The following is a 25,313-nucleotide window of genomic DNA, read 5'->3' as shown; positions in this document are numbered from 1 at the left end:
GCCATAATTTTTTGACTTTTAAGTGCTCCCTTCAAGGACTTTATATCTTGGATGTTTTCTACTGAGAAATCTGATATAATTCCTATGGGATTTCCTTTTCATGTATGAGTTGGGTTTCTTTTTGTTGCTGTTTTGTTTTGACTCATGAACTGTTTCTTCTGTCTTGTTTTCTAGCTCTGATGTTCTGTCCTCCACATGATTAACTCTGAGGTTTTCTGAAGAGGCTTTCACAATCTCTACTTGGTTTGTATTTTCTGTTGTCTTTCTCTGTATAGTATCCAGCCCTTTGTCAAGTTTCAATTTTAAGTCATGTTTTCTTTTTCTTAATGCTTTTTGGAATTCATCATTACATTTCATTATGTCTTCATTAAGCTTATCCAGCTGGCTATTGAGAACCTCTAATTTTGGGTTTACCTTTAGTTCATTTCTCTCTTTTGAGGTCTCTCCAGTTTTCATCAATTAAGTTAACCCTAGTGAAGACATCTGTGTGCATTTATGCAATTCTTGGGTGTTTTTGTTGATTTGCTTACATTTCTGCAATTTGCTTGGTAAGGGTCACATATCTTGTGTTTTTGTTTTAAGAATCAATTCCTGTTGTCACCTCTGTGTTTTCATTGGAGACTTCCACTGTGGGACTAGGTAACCTTGTTGGAGATTTCCAAATTTGTTGTTTCATGTTGTATTTTTTTGTGTTGGGGGTCTACCCATCTTAGTGTGGAAGTTTTATTTAAGGAGGAAGTAAGAATTTTCCCTTGTGCCTTCAGTGTTCTGTTTTGTGTTTGAATAGAATAGACATGTGATGGCTTTGTATTTAGGGATGAACAGGTTGTGGAGGGCATAAGTGCACCAGTAGCTCTGGGCTGGTGCTGAATACCTAAGGTGGGATTGGAGATCTGGGATCTCTTCCACCTGGTCTCAGCTGTGTCTTACCAGTGACTCAGAGGCTGTAGCACTTGCCCTTGCTCCCTTTCTGTACCCAGATGGGCAGGTTATGTAATACTCACTGGTTCCCCCTGGCATGTGGTTGTTTAATATTCCTTTGCTCCCTTTATAGGGCTGAGGTAATGCCCTAGGTAGTCACTTGGAGGGGGCAGGATGGTAAAGAGATGGTGAGTGTGGCTGGCCTCCATAGGCCAGGTGGGGTCAGGATATTGGAGGCTGTAGGAGAGACAGGGACACAGCCGAGGGGCTCACACAAAGGTACCTGCAGGCAGAACAGGGTGTCGAGGGGCTGCAAACTTGATGAGACAGGTGCATGGTGGAGAGGCTCGCTCAGTGGCACCTGTGACAGGGACAGGCATGTGAGCCAAGGGGCCCACTCAAGCACCTGTGGACCAGCTCACCAGTTGGTGAGACAGGGGTGTCCACCAGGCAGAGAGGCACTCTCAGGAGGCCTACAGGCAACACAGCGGTGAACCTGATCAGTGAGACAGGGGCTCGCAGGCTCCAAGTAGTGAGGGGGATACAAGGGTCTAGTGGACTACCTCAGAACATGGAAAGCAGCAGCCCCCTTCCCCATGCCTGCCAAGTGGAGGTCTGCTAAGATCTGCTCATGCTGGTGTCCACAATTCTTGTCTACTATTATCCCAGGAGCTGAAGCATGGTTAGGAGTTCACCATCTTGATGGAAACTCAAACACATTTTTGGTAGTTATAAAATATTTTATGTTCAAATATCCCTCTTTTTAATCATCTTAATAGAATTTTAAGTAAAACTTTTTCCCATATGCTTAAGCTACAGACAATATTTGATAAATATACATTTACACATATAAATTTCAAGTATGAATGCTAAATTATAGATTAAATTTGAAGAACCTGCTACAAAGGTTAATTTATTTAATTCATAAAATATTTGATTACAGATACTTTCAGTTGAAAAAAAAAGTATAGTCATGTCTTGCTTCTAAACATTTACTATTTTGTTTTTTACTCTATCTTTGTGCTCTAAATACTCACATTACACAGGCCCTCCTACAAGTGCTACATTCCTGAAAAGTGTGTGAAAATGTGTAAGGCTTAAACCAGAGTTCCTGCTTATTTTCATTCAAACTTTATTTTCCAAAAATATCCAACTGGAAGGGACAGAGGATGAAATCATCCAAGTGAACACAGGTCTTCATACTCAAGACAGTGTTTACCATTGCCCTGTTTTTCAACTCCTTATTCACTATTCTCTGGTAAACAGTTCTTTGGTTACTTGGTTCTACTAATTGTAAAAGCTTAAGGTACATGTTGGAAGAGAGAATTTATTAGTGTGGCAGTCCCTTCCTTACCCTAGCTTCTCAGAGCCTACCTGAGTCAGAGCCTTTAAAGGGCCAAATCTGTTTACCTGGATGTGACCTGCTACCTGAGCTCCTTTAGTACAATACATTGGGTACATAACAGGATATATCCTCAAAAATAAACATCTTCACCTGGTACCTTCAGGAGATGAGCGTGAGAGGCTTCCACTGGCAAAGATGATGTTTCAGTTTCCCACATTTGCAAAGTTACTGGATGCAGTTATTCTCTATGAACAATGCATGCTTAGATAGCCTGTTTAAAGACTTCTTTATTAAAAAGTGAAAGAAAGCTGATGGCCAGGATTTAGGGGGTGTCATAGTCAGTGCCACATTGCTGGAATGAACCTCCAGACCAGACATAGTTCATGGGAGGGGATTTATTTGAAGCTTACAGATTCAAGGGAGGTTCCATAATGATGGAAGAAGCTGGCCCCCTTTTTCAGTTTCATTCAGAGAAGAAACCACCACCAAAAGCAAGCACACTCTGGGAACCCCAGGCAGAGCTCAAGCAGTCTGCATTATTTAGCCTGGTACCCCCCCAGGAATACCATAGGGCTGGACCCCAGGATCTACCCCCAGTGACCCCTCTTCCATCCAGGCAGCTGAAATCCAAGTTACAGCTTTAATAAAACATTTGAGTCTATTGGGAGACATAAATTCAAATGACTACAGAATATGACTACTGAAGAAAGGCCATAAGTCCAGAGTTCACTTTGTACCTTAACTGGACTCTTGTGATAGGGATAAGGCAAGGTATAGAGAGGTAGCATCAAAATAAGTATAAGTAGTGGTAATATTTTTTCTTGTGATGCGGGGATGGCACCCATTCCTGGTGCATGCAAGGCAGGCCCTCTCCCACTGTGCTACATCCCAACCCCAAATAAACAAACAAAAACCCAAATTATTTTATAGTATTGTCTTTAAACTAGAAATTTCAAATGTTCTTGTTGTCTCACTCAAGAACACCATTTTAACCCTGTGCTGTTTCCTGTCTAAAACAAGAGCAGGAACATTTCATGCTTAGTAAACATGTCTTAGCTTTTGTTTGGGGCCACTGGGAAAGACTAGGGAAAGAAGAAGGCACCTGAACCTGAGATGAGGCTCTGAGAAGGACAGTGATTACATTTCTCAGCCACATGTGGCCATTCACTGAGCAGAGACAGTCCTACTTTGGTCCTGCTTCAGTACACTGACTATCCCAGCCAGTTCACACTGGTGAGCTACAGCACTCTTCAGAGTCACCAATCCAGTGCAACAGCCAGTCACGGTAACTTTCTTTGAGGTGGGTCATCATTATGAGCCTCACTTCCACACTACTACTGTACTTTTAACAGAGAAATTTCTTCAGGGCTGCTTCAGTGATTGGCATAGTTTGTTCTGTTACAGAATTCTTAAGGCCACTATGTTTTTCAGTCAGTACTTTTTTTTTTCCTGTAGTGGGATCTTTGTTTTTAAATTTTTAAAAGAATTCAAACATCTAAGAAATAAAAAAAAGACATTAATGCAAGTTTGGAAAGCATTTGATATATCAACAAAGCTATTTAGAAGATAAAAATTTTATACTGAATCACTACTTACATTTATTTTATGTTAGCTTTAGCATTCATTGAATTATCTGCAAATGGTTATATCCTGAAGCTCAGATCTGAAAGTTGTTTCCTTACTGGCTAGGGCTGTACTGTCACATGGGACCTGAAGATAGATAGGACTGAGCAGTCCTGGTGGCCTCTTCTACTTGGTATGTTCTGTCTCCTTTGCCTGTGATCAGGTGCTTTCACTAGGAAACACCTCCGTGGACCTTGTATTAAGTTTTCATTAATAGGAAAAGGTCTTGATCAAGCAAATGCCTTTATAGTTATTTATAAGCTGAAGTTCAGTACGTTTATAAATTTAAGTAAAATACATTTTAGTTTCTGTGAAAGGGTACCTTTACCCTTTTGTCCTTGAGATGAATAGGTTCTATTGACTACTTCCTAGGCTCAAAAGATCCTGAGGTTTGTGTCCACAGCTGCTCTGGAAGAGGAGGCACTTAGTGTCTAGGAAGTCGTGGGCATGACCCTGAATACGCTTATGTCAAAGCAGAGTCCTGTCAGTACACATTATATTGGAAAAGGAACTTATAAAAGGAATGATATATGAAAGCATCAATAATTCAACAAAAGAAATGAAAATCCAAGTTTCTTCTTTTATCTTTACTACCAATATATCTGAGCCCAAACTATTGATAAATAAATATCTGACTGGCTATTTTTCAAAAGAAATACTTGCAAAGAAACACAAGAGAAATAATATCCTTTTCCATTTTAAAAACACACCTTTCATTTCTTCTCAGAGAGAGGTAAATTTTGCTTCTCTGTGGCTTTCATCAGGTGTGTGTTAAACAGAGGCAGAGAAAAACTAAGTAAGCAGTCACTTCAAGAAGTAGGAACATTAGTGCAGTATGTACACTCACTGACAGAGGAAGGAGCTAGGGGAGCCCCAGGCTCATCAGCAGATTTCAAGATTCTCACATGGGACTGACAAGTAAAATCTGTTCAGATCTTAACTCTAAGATCATGTACCACACAGCCAATGAGGAGATTCTACAATGCACCTCCATGTTTATTCTTAGAGCCACTCTGCCCAAGCCAATAATGCAAAGTGAAAGAGGTCTGCATAGCAGTTTCAATTTTGAGGGAAAATAGAACATATATTAAAGACCTGATATAGTCTTGAAAACTGACTTTATGGCAAGTCAGGTATTTCAGATATGTGGTAGTTTGAATGTGAAATATCCCTCATAGCCTCATGTGTTTGTGATTAAGCCTTATATATTCAAGTCCGAGCTGGTGGAGCCTTTGGGAGTAAAGCTTGCTAAAGAAGGTATGCCACTGGGAGCAGACCTTGAGTTTTATTAGTCCAGCCTACTCACTTCCTTTCCTCTTGCTATCTCTGTTGTTGTTGTTATGCAGCAAGACTTTCATTTATTTATTTTTTTTAATTTTTAAAATTTTTATTAGCATTTTCCATGATTATAAAAAAAAATCCCATGGTAATTCCCTCCCTTCCCACCCCCCACACTTTCCCCTTTGAAATTCCATTCTCCATCGAAGAGAAAGGAAGGGAGGAGGGTACTTAAATAGGTTGATCTTGTATATATGTAAGTACAATGATTGTGATGGGGAGGTAATATGATGGAGAATGGAATTCCTCTTGCTATCTTGCTTGTGCCATGTTTTTCCTGCTAGAATGAAGCTCCCCCTCAAGGCTTCAAGCCAAAATAAACCCTTTTCTTCCATATGCTTTTTTATGGTCAGGTGTTTTGTCCCAGCAATGAGAAGGTAACTTCTGAGATGTATCTGGACTTTTTCACTGGGTACAGTTTCTTCTTATGGTAAGAGATGGTCCTTAGAAAACTTAATACCTGGCCTTACAAATGTCTGGGATGGCTGTAATTTTGTTATGCTTTAAACTATTATACTTTTTTTTTTTTGCTATATATTATTTGCAACAAAAATTGGAGAATGGTATGTAGAATGCTCAAAAGAGAAAGTTAAGAATAAAAAAATCCTGAAATAATTGACTCTTTGTTTCTGCCCCAAATCAGGGTACCCCAGCTATCTGTGCTCACTGTAATTGTAAAGCTATCTCACTTAAGCACAGGCAACTTAAAAATAACAAAACAGAACTGGAGAGATGGCTTAGCAGTTAAAGTGCTTGCCTGCAAAGCCAAAAGATCCAGGTTTGATTCCCCAGGACCCACATAAAGCCAGATGTACAAAGTAGCACGTGTCTGCAGTTCATTTGCTGAGGCTAGAGGACCTGGTGTCCCCATTCTCTCTATTTATACCTGTCTCCCTTCCTTCCTCCCTCATTCCCTCTTTCTCAAATAAATAAATAAAATTTTAAAAAGTAAAATAAAAATTGATTCAATATAGCATGAAAAAATGAAGACCACTACTAGAGATAATAAAATATGAATTGTACAAATAGTTCTAATTAACAAGCAATTCTCACTTCTCTGGGATGTTTTGAGCAAAGAAAAGCACCTTATGAATAAAATTCACAAGTGAAAACATTCATGTAAATTAAATGTATCTGTGGTTTCAAAGCACATAGACTTGCAAGATGGAAGTCAAGCAGTGGCCAGAGAGGATCCAGCTGTGGCTTCCAAGAGGAAAAAGAATAATAGACAAGATAGTGACAAAAAAGAGTGAGAAGGAAAAGGACTTGGTGGTTGGGATCTGTTTCAGAACCCTATGGATCCTATCCTGGTCTTACCCAAGAGACAAGAAAAACTGTAGACTACTTTAACTTTTTAGTCATTTTTTCACCAACTAGTATAAATAGTGCTAAATATTCTTAAAAATGGTTTCTATGATGTTTGTACTCTAAGATGAAGATGAAGCAGAATATGAATATACATACATACATATATATATATATATATATATTCTCTCAGGTCATCATAAGTACAAGTGTATGCCAAATCCACTTATACCATGCCTTACCAGCAATCTAAGACTCTTTACCTTCCTTTTAGCTACCTCCTCACCAGGAATAGTGAAGTAACTTTACATAATTCACAGTCATGTATAAGAAGTTACCAAAGCAATTTTTTGTAAATTAAATGAGCCCTTTATCCCTGTTTCCTAGAAAACAACTCTTAAAATCCTTGGATTCTTCAAAGTGATGTATTTTTATATGCCAATGATCTGAGTGATGACAAGGATCTTTAGGTAGCTTTAGAAAACACCATGACAGTACTCTAGAGGGTAAGGACTCTCAGCCCCACTGCCCAGTCTCCAGGAGAGGAGAGAGGCTGAAAAACTAACCTGATCACCATCAGTTAATGATGCAACCAATCATGCTTATTTTGTGAAGATTCAACAACAACAACAACAAAAGTAAGTACTGACTTTACAGATTGCAAATAAGTAGACAATGAAATTTCATTGGTGGTTTTTCCTGATTGCAGGGAGTATCCTGCACTAGTTCACTAGACTATTCACCTCTTACAGAAATAAATGTGCCTGAGTTCTGTAAGTCACATTAGCAAGTTTACTGAGGAGAAGGTGTGGGAGTCCTGATTTTTAGCTTGTAAATATGTATGATATTAAATACATTTATCATGTGTTCAATAACATTTGAAATGCAAATGAAGAAACTATAGACACTTTAAAAAGATGTCTTTTTAAAAACTTGAACTTTTTATAAGGGGAGGATATATTTTTACTTTTATTATATAGCTCAAAACTGATGATTAATATAAAAGGAAAAATATAAAACTATGAGCACCAAAATTCTTAAACTTACTAGACTAGAATACAAAGATATTTTTAAACTTATGAGGAAAAAATGTGAAACAACATATCTTTCAGAAACTCCAAGGCACTACCCTGTCTGTGCTCTAGGATCTTGTTGATTACAATTTAATTTTGATACTTTCTTTAAAATATATGTATTTGTACATTTTTTCTAAGTCTCCTGTTCATTCTTATAAAGAAAAAGAGGTAAAACTTAATGGAATTCTCTGTAAATCTTAGCCTTCATTATTTTGCAATCTAAAAGAATTAGAAGAGAGCCAAGTGTGGTGGCGCAGGCGCACGCCTTTAATCCCAGCACTTGGGAGGCAGAGGTAGGAGGATCGCCATGAGTTCAAGGCCACCCTGAGATGACATTGTGAATTCCAGGTCAGCCTGCACTAAAGTGAGACCCTACCTTGAAAAAAAAAAAAAAAAAAAAAGAATTAAAAGAGAGGGTCTGGCATGGTGGTGCATGCCTTTAAATCCAGTAGTTGGGAAGCCAAGGAAGGAGTATTGAAGTAAGTTCAAGGCCAGTGTGAAACCACTACTTCATCTTTGACAAAGGTGCCAGTTATATAGACTGGAGAAAAGACAGCTTCTTCAACAAATGGTCCTGAACAAATTGGATAACCGCATGTAGAAAAATGAAACTATAACCCACCCATTTCATCATATACAAAAATCAACTCCAAATGTATTAAAGGCCTCAGTATGGTAATTGAAACTCTTCAAATACTAGAAGAAAAAGTATAAGGAACTCTCCATAATACAGGAGTGAGGAAGAACTTTCTGAACAGTAAGTAGTCCAGGAAATTATTGACTCAACCAATGGGATCTCATGAATATAAAAAGCTTTTGCACAGACAAAAACTGTAACAGAGCCAATAGATTATCCACGGAATGGGAGAAAATCTTTACCAGCTATACCACTGAAAGAGGCCTAATATCTACAATTTACACACAAAAAGCTAAACAATAAAAACTCAAACAACCCACTCAAAACATGAGGTAGAGAACTGAATATGGAGTTCTCAGTGGAAGAAATACAAATGGCTAACACACACTAAGAAAATGTTCAACACCCCTAACCATTAGGGAGAAGCAAATTAAAACAACTGTGAGATCCCACCTTACTCCAATAAGGATGACAATCATCAAAAAAAATCAAATGACAACAAATGTTGGTGAGAATGTGGACAAAGATGACCCCTCATTCACTGTTCATGGGCATGTATACTTGTACAACTAGTATGAAAGGCAATATGGAGATTCCAAAAAGGATGAATATAGAGCTGCCAACAGACCCAGTTATTCCCTTACTGGTCACCCTAAATGTAGGTGGGTCCCTGGATCTTTGGGGATGGCCTTAGTTCCCAGAAGGCATCTAGGCAACTGTGGTGAGCATGAAGATGAAAGAATCACTTTTGGGAGAAAGCGTCTGTGAACAGCTCAGTTTAATCAATAGGGAAATGGGTTTGTAAGTAGTTGAGGGTGGCAAGAGGGTCCTTAGTATATTGCATGTACAAGGTTGCTTGCTGATGCATAATCAGCATATGGGAACATACATTCCAGCATGTAAGCAATGGCAGGGAGGAGGTATAGGGTACAGGGGGATGGGCTGTGCAAAGGTTGCTGGCTGATACTATATAAAGAGTTTCATAAGCAACTGGCCAAAGGTCACAAAGCAAAGCATAAGTTCAGGTGTGCTAGGCTTGGAGACAGAGTGGCCTCCTGTAGCCTGGGGAACCTTAGACATGTCTGGCAGCTCAGGCCCATCTACTGAAGGCTCCAGCCTGTGCCAATCAGTTCCCAACAACTCCCCCTTTGTTTTTATGATGGGGCAGTGTCATCCTGAGTGAGTTTTTCATAATTTACCATAGGTCCAGATAGAGCTAGATGGTGCATGAGAACCTGATTAGTAGCAAACTTAGCAATATTAGTTACTTTTTATCTGAGAAATTTAATGAGACAGGGGACTACAAGCAATAGGGTTCCTTTAGCAAGGAGGGGGATAAAGGGTGGGATAATCCAAGTAACTAAAGGGTTAGGGAACTGGGTGGTGGGGTCCTCAGACTTGTAGTGGTCAAGCAGCTCTTTGCTTGAGTTTTAACATTTTTTTAACAACATCTGATTGATTAACAAAAAAGCAACATTCTTGTCCCAAGACCACATATATCCCCCCAAGTTCAGGTGTAATGAGGCCTAAGGCTAGATGGTTTTGAAGTACCACACCCATGAGAGAGTTCAATTGTTTCTGGAGAGATTTGAGGCTGTTAGTCACACAAAGGTCCACCAGAAGAGGGATGAAAATCTCTCTGCAGACAGAGTTTGTAGGCTTTTTTTTTTTTTCTCTTAGAGATATACCTGTGGAACAATTAAGACTGGGGAACAATAAGTGGGAGAGGAAATATTTATGCATGGGGTGGTTACCCTTCACATGATAGGAGAGCAGACATCTTGACACAAGTGGTGCTAGTTATGGAAATATTGAGCAGGTATTCAGTTTTGGTTGGCTTGGAGCTGGACAGGCAGAAAGGCATAATTTGACCGGCATCAAAGAGTGTGAGGCCTGTCCTTTGTAGAGTCAGAGATGTGGTGCACACAAGGAAAAACAGTTCTGTGGAACTAGGCAAGAGATTAAAATAAAACTTTCCTGCCCTTTTATCTTCAGTGGTCCAGTCACCCTAACTCTACCTCCCTTTTATCTCTCCCTCTCGTGAGAAGACACTCTAACTGCTGTTATGGGACAAAGGATGAAGACATCAGATCGCTTGCTGCTTCCTGCTGAATGGGGCACAAAGTTGTGGCAGTTAAAGAGTCTCTCCCAGGGAGGGGAACTATTCTAACAGAACCCAGAAGTGTAGTGGTGTAGTACAGGAAGATAGTCTTGGAAGAGAACATTTGGGAGAAAGAATAAAAGTAAGGAGTTAATAAGAAGTGAGCACACAGCAAACTGGTCCTTCTTGTGGTTGAGGGAACCCAGATAGACAGAGTTAGATTGTCTCAGCATGAGCTGGCTGGGATTTTCTTCCAGAACTGTTAATTGAATGGCACCGTAGTGTTTGACATGGCCTGAATCTGTTTCTATATGGCTTGTAAAACAGACATGAGATATTAGCAGAGTTATCCAAAACACATACACAACATTTAACCATGATAATAGAGAGCCTTTGGGTGTCACTAAAGACTATACAAATATATTTTTGGTCTCAACTTATATATTCTTAGATTTGAAAACAACCCTTTGACATCTATTTCTTTTGCTTTATTATAGAATTAGAACTACTAGAGATGAGAACAACATGTTTTAATAGGCCATTCAGATTAAAGTACCTCCTTATTTTTGGTTATACATTTCTCTATAAGTGTTTAAAACCAAACAAATAGCTAAAATTTAATTAAGGAGTAATTTTGGAGGTCACTAATGGCTCTCCAAAGGAGACTTTAGGGACCCAGGAGTAGCCCTGTAGTTTACTGGTGTTTTCTGTCTGTTAGGATGAGTCAGGGCCATGCTGGCCAAGTAATTTTTCCTTCTTTGGTAAGTCAGGAGGACTGATTGCTCCTCAAGTGTGACTTTCCTGTTTCAGACTGCAAACCAATTTTTGTTTAGGTCTCCGTATCCTCCCTGCTCAGGAAGACAGGTGACTTAGCAGGGGCCAGTGTAGAAATGTCCCATCATCTCCAGTGGCCTCATGACCTGGGAGCACAGGCCAAAACATTGGCCCTTTTTGCTCCAATGATTCCAATTGGCTTTGGCTTCTACATAGGTGATTAACACACTTAGAAAGGAAGTTACACCAGCCTGATATATGTACATACAGAGCACATTTGATTACTGAATAGATTTAGTTAAAGAATGGCACAAGAGCTTCTTAAAATCATTTTGTCCAACCTTTTAAGTTTTTGTTGTCCTGTGGCCGCATAAGCCATATCTGAGGGATCGAAAGTAGGTACATTTTCCACTTTAACTATCTAATAGCTATAAATACAGGCAGAACCTGTTATCAGTCTTGAAAACAATACCAATTAATTTACAAACAAACTAATTAATTTAGCCTAGAAATTGTCAGAAAGGGACAAATAAGACAGTATAAAGTCTTAGCAGCTGTGTTTGAAACCATCTTTGATTAGTTCAGATACCTGTGTGGAAACCAATTACTCAGAGAACATTGAAATTATTTTTCTCAGATGAGGACCATTGTTTGAGCATGTACCCTAAAGTACAGAATATGTCTTAAGAGTTGATTTTGTTATAAGCACTGGACTTAAGATGTCAAGAATGAGACAGTTACTTTACATACAATAGAGCAGAATCTGGGCTTTGTTGATCCAAAACAGCTAAATTCTAATATAACCTTTGACAAGATTGTTTTGAAAGAAAAAACACCATTTGACAACCAATGATTTTAGCTTAATCTTGATAGCTACTGATTTTCTGAACCACATATATTTTTATTAACATAAAATAATTTTATGCTGGGTGTGGTGGTGCATGCCTTTAATACCAGCACTTGGGAGGCAGAGGTAGGAGGATCACTGTGAGTTCGAGGCCTCCCTGAGACTACATAGTGAATTCCAGGTCAGCCTGAGCCAGACTGAGACCCTACCTCAGAGAAAAGAAAAATTACGTTTTACCCATGACTTAAATTTGATAAAGCTTAAGCAAGTTATCCCAACATATTTTAGCCTGAAAATTAGTTTTTTGTTTGTTTCTTAAAAGTTTGTAAACAGTTGAAAAATCTTTAAATTTAGGCTTGGTGTTTATGTTTAGCCTGAAAATTCTTTCCTACCTGCACATCTTTATCCACATACTTTAACATTTTGTTCTAAGTACCACTTAAAAAGTATTTTTAACAAGCATTCTATGTTCAACATTGAAAAATTTTTTTCCAGTTCCTTCAATCAACTCATCTCACCCAATAATTAACCATCTTTCTTATAAGACTATTAAGAGAAACTACACCTATTACTCACTGACTATCAAGTAGTTAGATTAAAGATAATTTTTGTCATTAATACCTCTAACACACTGGGAAATTATTTTATTAGGAGTAACTAAGGCAAATTTTGTTTGTCTTGAGGCAGGCTGGCCTAAAACTTAGGTCAGTTGCCTCCTCCCTTTAAGTAACAGGACATTACAATGTTTTTAATATACCTGGCAAATTATATGTTACCACCTCAGAGAGAATTGTGTTGTTTTCAATAATCCTCTATGTAAGTTGAAGTTGACCTAGAACATAAACTCAGTAATTATTTTATGATATCATGTAACAATGGTATTGTTTATGTAAATTTTTAGTTCACCATAGGCTTTAATTAAACATGACCTTTTTTATTTTCCTTGTTGCTTCATGGTGCTGGCATTGCAAGCAGTGGCTGGGCAGGAGCTTGCACACACCTGGGATGTATCAGCCCCACCCTGTCTCCAGGCTCTTACCCAGGGTCGGGTCTGGTATACCTGGAGGTAGTAGCCAAAGCAACAGCTGGCCTGCGGGCTGAGTCCAGCTTTGTGAAAGAGAAATAAGGGAGAGTGCCCCCGAGACTGCCAAGGAGCCACTGGGAAAGAAGGAGGAGGAGACGTCTTGGCATACTTGAGCCCGTCCTCAGATCCTAGCTGCTTTGGAGTGCTTGCAAAGCCAGCTTACAGTTTCTCCGCTGCACTAGTGGAGAAACTTGAAAGGAGATGAAAAGGGAGTGAGGGAAAGTTTCCTTCCTGAACTTTTCATTTCCTAGCCAGATAAGTTATGCAGGTCCACATGTTGGGGTCACATAGATCCCTAGAAATCATTCAGGGAACAACATGGAGGACTTCCTCTAAGTTTAAGGAGATAGCTTCTTTCTGGGAGAGTTTAATTCCCCTGTCAGGAGAGCCCTTGATCTACAAATCTACGAATCTGTCATTCCTTTTTGTGGGAGACAATATTATTCATGATAGAAAAACAGTGGAAATGCCAAGACCGGAGGGCAATGTTCCCAAGGGCTGAATAACACTGCGAAGGATTCCCTAATGGTCAGGACATAAACCTACAAATTTAAAAGACCTGCAACCTTTCCCTCCAGGCTTTTAAATGTCGATGCGTTATTGGCTTTTTGTGCTGGAGAGAAGTAGATAGAAGGTCTTTGACAACACCCAATGGTTTATTGGGGTCCAGGCAAGGCCCAGGTCAAACCACAGAGGAATTGGTTAGAAGAGCAAGAGTGCTACTTCCATGGTCAGCCTGACAATCAGTGCCAGGGTCAAGGAGGCAGATACTGAGGATACTCAACACATACCAAAGCAGAAATCTAGAGGCTTTTAAGAGCTCACCACTGAAGTAGACTTAAAACACACCTACCACAGCTCAGGGAATTTGCAGAGGAGGGGGCAGAAAGATTGTAAGAGCCAAAGGTTGGTATGTCATGCCCAGAGGCATCCCCCCTGCCACTTAGTGAATGATGTCCCTACAACGCATAGCCCACAACCCCATGGGGAATACCAGCAACCAACCCCACTGAGGAGGGCCCCCAGCAAAATGGGGGCAGGGAGTAGGAAAAAGATGGTACCAACACATGATATACCCATACAAATATATATATGAAAGAAATCAATATGGACATTTGTATGAGATGCCTGCATAGCTTAGCTACCAGCTGAGTTAAATGGACATACAGAAATTCCCATCATAAAAATTCCAGTGACTAGAGCTTCAAAGTCTCTAGGTGATATATTTTAAATTTAATTTTGGCCACTTTACAATTTAGGAAACAGATATATACTTAGAGAGGTAAGGTCTCATTTATTTATTTATTTGTTTATTTATTTATTTATTTATTTATTTATTTATTTATTTATTTATTTCTCCTTTGGTTTTTCAAGGTAGGGTCTCACTCCAGTCCAGGCTGACCTGGAATTCACTATGTAGTCTCAGGCTGGCCTTGAACTCATGATGATCCTTATACCTCTGCCTCCCTAGTGCTGGGATTAAAGGCATGTGCCACAATGCCTGGCTTGGTTCATGGTTTCTTAAGCAACTTAAACCTCTAACTATACAGAAATTTTTCTTGTTGTCATAATAGCTGATAAAGCTATTATGCAGATTTTTCATATTGCAATTATGTTTAAAGTAGCTGAAGATATTTTAGCAAAGAAAAGCAATTTGGACACAACTACTGCAGACATAGTTTTTAAAATTTGCATCCAATGTATAAGGTAAAATTAAGATCCATGAAGGAACACTGAAGATAAGAGCCAACAAGATAGAAGAAATACTCTTTATTTACCCTTGCTTCTTGCGTTGAAGACATCTGTACAGGAGGAGACAAACTACAATGACTCCAACAACTACAAAAGGAAAAAATAAATAGTAACATATGAGTTTGAGAACTGATTACCAATATTCAAAATACAAGCAGAAAAAATAAGTGTTAGTTATCTTTCAGTGGTAAGATAATAGCATTTTGACTGAGGAGATGGCTCCACAGTTAAAAGGTACTTACTTGCAAAGCCTTCTGGCCCAAGTTCATTTCCCCAGTACCCACATAAAGTCAGACGCACAATGTGGCACAAATGCCTGCAGTTTGCAGGCAAGAGGCCCTGGCACATCCATGTGCTCTCTCTTTGCCTTTGTTTTTATTTCTCAAATAAATAACATTTTTTAAAAAAGAAAATAGTATTTTATTTATTATTATTTATTTCCTTACTATGCATTCATATTCCATTTTTACTCTTCCTTATTAACATCAAGTCCCCTGGAATCACACAATTCACAACAAGCCAGAGAAGCATCCTGGCTTAGTTTAGAAAGTAACCAAAAATTGACAGGCAAACTGATTACATTATAAGAAAGTATGTATTTCTTAAGACTATTTCTATGTAGACATTTGGAATATGAAAGAATAAAAATAACAAAAAGTGGCATATCATATAAAGGGCCAGGCTTTTTAAACTGGCTTGCTAAATCTCAAGCTATAAAAACCATAAAGCTGGAAACGATTTTAAGAAATGTACTCCTTCACAGCAATCTATGGATTTTAAGTGTCAAAATTTGGTACACTTACTTGAAGTAATAACAATCAGAGCAATGATCCATGCATCTGAAAAAACAAAAATAAAAGCAGTAGATGCTGAGCACCATGGTAAGAGTTCATCCGTGTGGTTTGGCAGACAGTTGACACATTCCAGTCATTTGAAAACATGGCCCTTCTAAGTCAGTTTTCAGGTTTGGGGTTTCACTTGTGAACTTTACTTTTCATTATTTTTCTCTTTAGTTATAGAATAATTAGTATTTACTAGAGAAAAATCATTTAAAAACATGTCGTCCCCTTATAGTTAGTTTAGTACCATATGCATTCTACCAGTTCTTAAGACTTTGAAAGGAATTCAGTTTATTTTTTTCCTAAAAAGTTGATCATGAGTATGAATATGTCATATTTCTATTAATTTATCACAGTGATTCCATTTTCAGACTCTTTACAAATCACATTTATGTGAACATCAGACTCTTACCATCTTTATTTCCTCATGGCCTCCCCCCACCCAAGGTCCTAAGTACCAAAGAGCTAAAAGTACAATATAAGGAAGAAAACAGCTGCTTGATGGTAGAGCTCTTGCCTGGTATGCTTAAGAAATTCCAACACATGTGGGTACAACTACACAGAAGAATTTGAACAAACACATGACTAAAGAATCCTAAATTCTGCAACATTTTAACCTTTACAAGTGTTTCTGTTAGCAGTACCTTTGCTTCTAAAGTGTCACTGTTTGCATTACATTGCTAGTTGGTGTTATGCTTGATTCTGTTCTTCTCATTCTATAAACAGTTATCACATGTTTTAACAGTTCAGGAAAGCACTGGGATTACTGGCACAGTGACAGTTTGACCAGTTTGAAGCTACAGCATGTAAAGATAGTGCTCAGGTTGTGGCGGATTGGGTGTACTTTTTTCATTTTACACTGACAGTGATGTACATTCAGCAGAAACCAGATACTAAACTTTGAATTCTGAAATTTCCTGGGCTAGCATTATAATGTATGGCTCTATCTCAGATACTGGACAGCAATGGCAAAGCTACAACTTCTACAAAGCTCAGTCATACGGTGAAACAATTACTCTGACCATGTCCTCATCCTGGAACTCCACAGGTTAGGTATGCTAAATACATTTCAATTTGGGATATTTTCAATTTACTATGGGCTTATCATGATGCAACCCCTTGGCAAGCTGAGGACAAACTACATATTGAACAATTGCACCCACAGGTTCCAGGACTTAATCTGTTATATAGAGAAATAGTCAAGCAACAAGTGCATCTGTTCTAAACATGTCATTACTCCATGAACAATGTGTATGGCCCATTCCTGCAGCATTGGCTTTGTGTTAGACACAGTTAGCAAACTCTAGACAGTGTGCAGTGTTAAGAGGATGGTGCCCAGCTTATGTATAACTGCCAACATCCATGAGGGACTCAGGAACATCCATAGATTAGGGTATCTGTGGAGGTCCTATATGAAATCTCCTATAGATATGGAGACACAACTATATGAAAAAAGAAGGCCAAGATGAATTTTTAAAAGTATTAACCATTACTAAACTAGTCTAATAAATAAAAAGTAATAATTTTGTCTTGTTTTAGCTATCAATAAATCTCTTAATTTCACTGAATTTTAACTGTCAAGACTATGTTGTTTTATTGATAGACATTGAATGAAGTGGCTAAGTCAATATAAAGTGCATTAAACAATCACTCACAGAAAACAAAAACAAATCTAATAACCAACTTATAGTGTTAACAAGTGTTTTTAACCACTGAGTCACCTCCCTAGACCCTTAAAGTGTTTTAATTTTGAGTTCATCATATATGAATAGGAAGACAATTTATCAATTGCCATTATAAAATAATAATCACTCTACTAACCTTCCTATATTGTGGCACTTCTATAAAACTGTACTTTCATGTTTCTACAAATACTAGTATTTCTATCTGTCATCATATCTTCACGAAGATACCCTAAATGTCAGTTATCACTAGTAACTTAATGACATATTGTTTCTTCCTTAATAATAGAAACATATGATATTATATCTCTATGTAAATTGTAGGGTCTCATACTCTGGTGTTATATATAACTAAAATAATAACCTAATTCTTGGTCAAACAGTCCTTCACGTGGATGAGGATATCCTAGAAAATAAGTGAAAAAATAGATTAGGTAAAATTTAAAAAAAAATGAAGCAAAGCTTAAATCCTTAAAATACACAGGTTGTTTTTTTCATACATGTACAAATCCCTTAAAATTTTATTTTTCTTTAACTGTATTAATATTTCTTATTTTGAGTAGCTTTATAAAAGGTCTTAATTTTATATTATTGTTACTATTATTATTAGATTCTTTCTTCTTCCTGTCCACTAACATTCCCTATGGTGATACTGTGTATTAGTATACAAATTTATTTTCAGAATATTCTCAACATTAGTATGTGAATTTAATGTAATTCTAATTAAAGTTAAAAAATAGAGGGTTTGGATGGGTGTGGTGGTGGACGCCTTTAATCTCAGCACTTGGGAAGCAGAGGTAGGAGGACTGCCGTGAATTCAAGGCTACCCTGAGACTAAATAGTGAGTTCCAGGTCAGCCTGGGATAGAGTGAGATCCTACCTCAAAAAAAAGAAAAAAGATAGAGGGATCAATAACTACTTTAATATTCTAATCTGAAATGGAAGGAAACTTCAACAAAAAGAAGTGCATATATGAACAACCAATAGCTACTATCATTCTCAATAATGGATAACTGAAAACTTTTATTCTTTGTTCAGAAAAAATACAGGGTGCCTGTTTGCCACTTGTAATCAACATATTATTAGAAATTCTTGTCAAAATAATTACATAAGAAAAGGAATATAAGTCAGAAAGAAAGTAATAAAATTATGTTTGCAGATGGCAGGAACTTTATTTTCTTGTGCTGCTAAGCCTTGAGCATGCTGGCCAAACACCCTGCAACTGAACTACAGTCTCAGACTTGGGATGAAATGTTCTTTTATATAGAGAGTCATAAGGATTCTGCAAATACTTCACATAAATAAAAGCTATTAGGACTAGTGTGTTGGAAAGTCTTAGGATACAAATCAACACACAAAATTGGTTGTCTTTCCATTTAAGAAAAATGAATAATTCAAAAAGGAAATTAAGGCATTTCTACTTAGAATACTATTAAAAATAAAATAGGAATAAACTTAAGCAAGGAGGCAAAAACTAATACTATGAAATCTTAAAAAAAAACTCAACCCTGCTAAAAAATACTAGAGAGATAACTAAATGAAAATACAGCATTGTGGATTGGATATGAAGTGTCCCCCAAAAGGCTCATATGTTGAAGGCTAGGTTTCTAACTGTAGATCCAATTACTGAGAGGTGACTGATTTTTGAGGGTTCTGATCTAATCAATAGATTAATCCATTGAGGGTTTCCTAACTTGATGTTAGCATTAAGGCTGATAGAAACTAGGAGGTAGGCCCTGCTGGAAGATGTAGGCCCTGAGAGGAAAGGAGGGCATGCCTCTAAACAGTGTCTAACTCTGACCTCTCTGCTCCTCTTTACTTTTGGTTGGAAAATGAACAGCTTCCTCTGCCTTCCTCTTCTACTGCCGCAATGTTTTGCCTCACCTCAGGCCCATGACAGTGGTGTTAGCTCAAAACCAGCATCTATCTTCTTTTTAAATTGTTTCTCTTAGGTATTTTGTCACAGTAACAAAAGCTGACTAATTCAAACATCCTTTGTTCATTAGCTAAGAGAGTTTTTACTGCCTATTATCTGCAATACACACAGCTATGTACAGACTTTTTATAATCCCTAGCATAATCCTATTGATGCTTTCTGCAGAAACAGAAGTATCCACCCAAAAATTAATATGAAAAGTCATGGGGGCCAAAGAAGAAAGCAAGACTCTTGATTTCAAAATTTACAACAAAGCTACAATAATCAAAAGAGTGGTACTGATATAAAGATAGACACACAGATGTCCAGAATAGAAAAGAGCTAAGAAATAAAGTTTTTCAAGTGATTACAATAACAGTACCAGAAACAGGTATTTGCTTTAACAAATGGTTCTGAGAAATGGATATTCACAACTAAAAGAGTCAGGTTAGGGGGGCCCTTACCACATAGAAAAGCTTACTCCAAATTGATCAATTCTTAAGCACAACATCTAAAACTATAAAAGTTTTAGAATACACAGGGTAAATTCATCATAATTAGATCTGACAAGGATTTTTTACATATGATGCAAAAATTACAGGCAACAGTAAAATATAAATAGATGAGTTTCATCAAGACTAAAAATTTTGTGCACTAAAATACCCTAGACCAGTAAAAAGGCAGCCCAAAGAATGAGAGGAAACATTTATAAATCATATATTGATGGTTGATCACTATTCGGAATATATAAGTACTTCTGAAACTATGCAGCAACATATCCATATTGAGAATAAGGTCTCAGATGTTTCCATAAGAAGATACACAGATAACAAAGAAGCAATGAAAAGATGCTCAACACATCACTGGTATATGAAAATGCAAATAATATTCCAATGAACTATTAATTTACATCTGCCATCATAGTACTGTGGTCTGAATATCTGTCCTCTCCAAAACTGAAATTTAATTGCCAATGAAAGGGTACTGGGAGATGGGGGCTTTTAGAGGTGAGTCATATCGTGATGGCACAAGTGTACTTATACTGTCATCTTGAAGGTAGGTTCATTCATTGTAGCATAAGTCTGCCCCTTTCATTTGCAGGAGTTTGCCCCTTCACTTTTTCTCCTTTCTTTGTCCTTTCCCTGCTCCATGGTATGATGTAGCAAGAAGGCCTATTCCAATTCTAACAATTTCATATGCTAGGTTCCAGACACTAGAACTATGAGAGAAATTTCTGTGTATTATAAGTGTTGTCTATGGGGTTCTGTTGTAGCAGAACAAAACAGACTAACACAGTTATTACAATTGATGGTGAAAATGTCAAAAATCTGGAACTTTTGCACACTGCTGGAAAGAATGTGAAATGGTGTGGCTTCTGTGGAGATAGCTTGACAGTGCCTCAGAAAGGAAAATAGCACCATTTATGGCCCAGCAATTCTACTCCTCAGCACCTATCAGAAGTAAAAATGGAGACTGAATAGTTATCTGGATCTCCTTGTCCAAAACAGTAGTATACAGAATAGCCACAGTGGACCAAACCCAGTCAAAGTCTATCAACACAAGAATCAATAGACAAACTGGGTTAAGACATATCATGAAGTATTGTTCCTATATAAAAGGCACAAATAAAGGATAGAGGGGCTGGAGAGATGGAACAATGGTTAAGGTTCTTGCTTGCAAAACCTGAGGGTCTGGGTTCTGTTCCCCAGTACGCATGTTAATTTAGATGCACAAAGTGGTGCTGCACCTGGAGTTTGTTTGCAGTGGCAGGAGGCCCCAAACACCCCAAATCATTCTCTGCCTCTTTCCCAATCTCTCTCTCATAAATAAGTAAAATAGAAATACTTTTTCCCAAAATGAACTGGTACCATAGAAATATTTCTTCTTGAAGGTACACTAAAAGATTTAACCTTCAATAGGAGTATGCAGGGATTGTCTGGAAAGAAGGGCCCTGGAGAGCATGGGATGACGCCTAATCTTAAAACATTTGTCTCTGGCCTGTAACTCCCTGTACCAGAAATCAATTGCTATGCACACTGAGCTGTTGATCAGAGAGACCTACTAGGTCCCCAAAACAGTACAGGCTTCTGTCAAAGCACTTGAATTCATACCTGAGGTAAAGGTGAAGACACCACATACTGCTGACTCAGAACACTGAGAGGGCCTGCTGGAATCCCAAAGGGAGCCATTCCCCAGATGGCAAACCTGTCTAGTTCTGTAATGCTCTACCTGAGCTACTGGGGGAAAGTGACCAACAACAGTGTGAGCAGGCAAGGGCCAAAGGTACTTGGAAGCTACCATCCTGAAAAGAAGTACATACCAGTACAATGGTGGCACACAGCCTTGGTGGGTACCTGATGGCTTTCTGATTGGCTAAGAGATCCCATCAGTGGAAAAGAACCCATAGCTGGAACTGGGAACCAGGTCAAATCCTATGGAGACCAAGATTATGGTGTCCAATAACACAAGCTCCCACTAGTCTTTGGCCAAAAGAGGGCCTACATCCATGAAAATCACACTAAATTAACAATGCTTATCCCATTTAACCTATGCTGACTTCATTATTCACTGGAGAATCTGTTTTTATTGGTTTTTCTTTTTCAGAAGTGATACCCCAGGAGATAAACCATCCCTTATACTTCAGCCAAGGCCCAGGTAACAACAGAATAATTGGTATGATGAGCAACAGTTCTCCTTCCTTGGCCAGCTAGTAATTAGTGCCAGGGTGAAGAAGGCAGACTTTGAGGATACTCAACATACCCCAAAACAGAAATCCAAAGACTCCAGAGAGCTTATCACTGAAGTAGACTTAAAACACACCTACCACAGCTCACGGAATTTTGTAGAAGAGGCCAGAAAGAGTTTAAGAGCCACAGGTTGGGATGGCATACCCAGAGGCATTCCTCCTCTCCCTCCCCACACAATTACTGACTGCTTCCCACAAAACACATAGCCCACAATCCAATGGGGAATACCAGCAGCTCCACTGAGGATGTCCCTCAGTGGAAAGGGGCAGGGATGAAGGACTTGTAGTACCAACACATGATGTATCCATACAAATATACTCTTAATAAAAAATGCAATTAAACAAAATGGTAGAGGCTAGACAGACCTTAAAAACATTTAGCTACATGAAATAAGTAAGAAACAGAAGGGCACAAAAATATGCCAGTTGTATGAAGTACCCAGAATACGTAAAGTCGAAGGACAAAAAAGTAGACTGCAATCACCAGGTTCTGGCAAGTCATTGTTCAACAGGGGAAATTGCAGTTAGAGATGACTAGATGCTCTAGGAATGGACAGTGCTGATGGTCACTCAATAATGTGAGTGTACTGTTTGGTTATACATGACATTTATAAGTTTAACATGAGAGTGGACGGAAAGTTTAATTATGTGTTTTTCCAGATATTAAAACATTGAGTATTATGGTAAACAAGATGAATCTAGCATGGAAATTGACAGAGCTCAAAGGAGAAAAAAAAGCTGGAATATCTGTGAGATAAGGATGGTGAAAAGTTGAGTAAGTTGTCTTCTCCCCAACTGAAGAACTTGTTCACCAAGAAATTGCATTTCTTCACCTCTAGGTGAGTAGGTAGGTGGGTATGTGGGAGAAACCTATCTCATTCCATATACCATCATAAATTTCAAAGATATCAACAATTTAAATACAAAGAAACAAGTCTAAACACACAACTGAAATCTTCATATAATTCCAGCTTGGAAAGTACCAAAGTTCTTTGTACAACACAAACTGATAGTCATTAGGGGAAAGATACATCTAATCATGAGCCTACATAAAACTTTTGAACATATACATGGTCATTGTATTGACAGAATAGTTAATTATAGTATGACTACTACTGGCTAGGAATCTAGAGAAACTGAAATTTGATAGAAAATACATGGTGCAGTATAATTTTTATTTAAGAAAAGGAAAAAGTGCCAAAATACATGCACAAGTGACCTATAAGAGTATTTAGAAACTTTTTAGAACCTTTAGATGAAAAGAAGCCCTGCTAAGCAGTGCCAGAAAGAGCACTCATCTTTTACTCAATGTTTTCTGTTTCAAATTTTACCATACACACACACACACACACACACACACACACACACACACACACACACACATATGCAACAGTATAAAAACTCAAAACTGGGTTGGAGAGATGGCTCAGCAGTTAAGGTACTTTCTTGCAAATGCCCTAGGTTCTATTTCATAGTACCCATGTAAAACCAGATATACAAAGTGATGTGTGCATCTGGAATTCATTTGCAGCAACAAGAAGCCCTGGCATGCTCTGCCTGCCTACCTACCTTCCTTCCTTCCCTCCTTCCTTCCTTCCTTCCTTCCCTCCTTCCTTCCTTCCTTCCTTCCCTCCTTCCTTCCTTCCTTCCTTCCCTCCTTCCTACCTTCCTTCCTTCCTTCCTTCCTTCCTTCCTTCCTTCCTTCCTTCCTTCCTTCCTCCCTCTCTCCTTCCCTCCCTCCCTTCCTTCTTTTCTTTACTTCTCTCCTTGAAAATAAATAAAAATATTTTTAAAAACTTAAGCCTGATGAGTACAAATAAAAAACTAGAGTGTTTATGTCATATTTTAAAAGTTTCAATGTATAAAGTACTCTTAAAAAGTCAACAAAAGAGCCAGGTGTGGTGGCAGATGCCTTTAATCCCAGCACTCAGGAGGCAGAGGTAGGAGAATCACCATGAATTCAAGACCACCTTGAGGCTATATAGTGAATTCCAGGTCAGCCTGGGCTAGTGGGAGACCCTACCTCAAAAAAAAAAAATCCACAAAAGGGCTAGAGATGACTTAGCACTTAAGGCACTTGCCTGGGAAGCCTAAGGATGTAGGTTCAATTCCCCAAAACCCACATAAGCTAGATGCACAAGGTGGCACATGCATCTGGAGTTCATTTGCGGTGGCTAGAAGCCCTCATGTACCTTTTCTTTGTCTCTATCTGCCTCCCTCTCTCTGTCTAATAAATAAACAAGATAAAATATTTTAACTTTTTAAATATCAACAAAAATATTTTAGAAACTCAGTAGAAAAATGGACAAAGGACATGAATAAATAAATGAGCACTGGGCTCAGTAGTGTGCACCTCTAGTCAAGAGCTGATTGAGCTCAAGGGTTTGAAGATAGTCTGGCATCATAGTGAGACTACGCTCCCTCCAATTAATTTTCAAAATGTTAAACAAAAAGTTCAGCCATATTTTAAAAAAGAAATAAAAATTAAAGGAAGACATCATTTTCTCCTTTCACTCATGGAATTCTTAATTATATTAGTAGAACAAAGAATCAGCAAACCTGGGTAATTGTAAACTGGAGGCTTGGGGGGATGAGTAGGCTTAGGACCTAGAAAAATAATTTGAGTGTATCAATTCACTGCACTTATCAATACAATATTATGTATTTAAACTTTTTATATTAAAAATTCTAAACAGGTTAGGCATGATGGTGCATGTCTTTAATCTCAGCTGAGGTAGGAGGATCACTGTGAGTTTGAGGCTAGTCTGAGACCACATAGTGAATTCTAGGTCAACCTGGGCTAGTGCAAGATCCAGCCTTGAAAAAAAAAATTTATCAGATTTTATCAAGTGAAGACAAACATACTTTCTGTACTTTACAGTTCTGCTTCTGATGATTTAACCTATGAAAATATTTGATGATAGTATTGCATTTTGCAATGGGAGTCCTAGAAAGTAATAGTAAATCAAATCAGAAAAATATCTTTGAAGTAAACATTTATATCTGAAGCAAAACCAATGCATCATTTAACAAAACTGGTATCTTATCTTCTCACTTAGTACTTCTTAGTTTTTCATACTAAACATTAAGACTATAACATCAGCACATTGTATACTCCTGATACAAGTCTCCCTAACTGAAGATAAAAACTGACTTGATAATCCCACCAAGATTTTTTATTTTGATTTTTATAAAAAGATCCCTCTGCTTTCTTGTTATAAATTTTTCTAACAGCCAGTTCTGCTTGTCTTTTGAACACCAAGTTAGTGTTATACATATTATCAAATGTTCATGGTCAACTCTTTTAGAATGCTATGGTGGAGCATGT

At 38.0% G+C, this 25,313-nt stretch overlaps 1 protein-coding gene across 5 annotated transcripts in view; it reads right to left on the bottom strand.

Moving 5' to 3' along the window:
- The window catches only part of Cd46 (CD46 molecule), an 85,389-nt gene that overhangs the window by 27,128 nt on the left and 32,948 nt on the right, over window positions 1-25,313 (bottom strand). For 3 of the 5 annotated variants that reach the window (XM_045144814.1, XM_045144836.1, XM_045144846.1), the window contains 4 exons: window positions 24,545-24,592; window positions 17,689-17,730; window positions 15,607-15,642; window positions 14,830-14,890 (listed from right to left, as the gene is read on the bottom strand). In XM_045144814.1, the coding sequence (XP_045000749.1) occupies window positions 14,830-14,890; window positions 15,607-15,642; window positions 17,689-17,730; window positions 24,545-24,592 (187 nt within the window). The remainder of the gene's footprint in view (window positions 1-14,829; window positions 14,891-15,606; window positions 15,643-17,688; window positions 17,731-24,544; window positions 24,593-25,313) is intronic. The other 2 variants (XM_045144825.1, XM_045144839.1) reach the window with 2 other exon arrangements.

Source organism: Jaculus jaculus, chromosome 1, assembly GCF_020740685.1.
Source record: "Jaculus jaculus isolate mJacJac1 chromosome 1, mJacJac1.mat.Y.cur, whole genome shotgun sequence".
NCBI classification, from domain to species: Eukaryota; Metazoa; Chordata; class Mammalia; order Rodentia; family Dipodidae; genus Jaculus; species Jaculus jaculus.
This window is presented reverse-complemented; position numbering and strand designations above follow the sequence as displayed.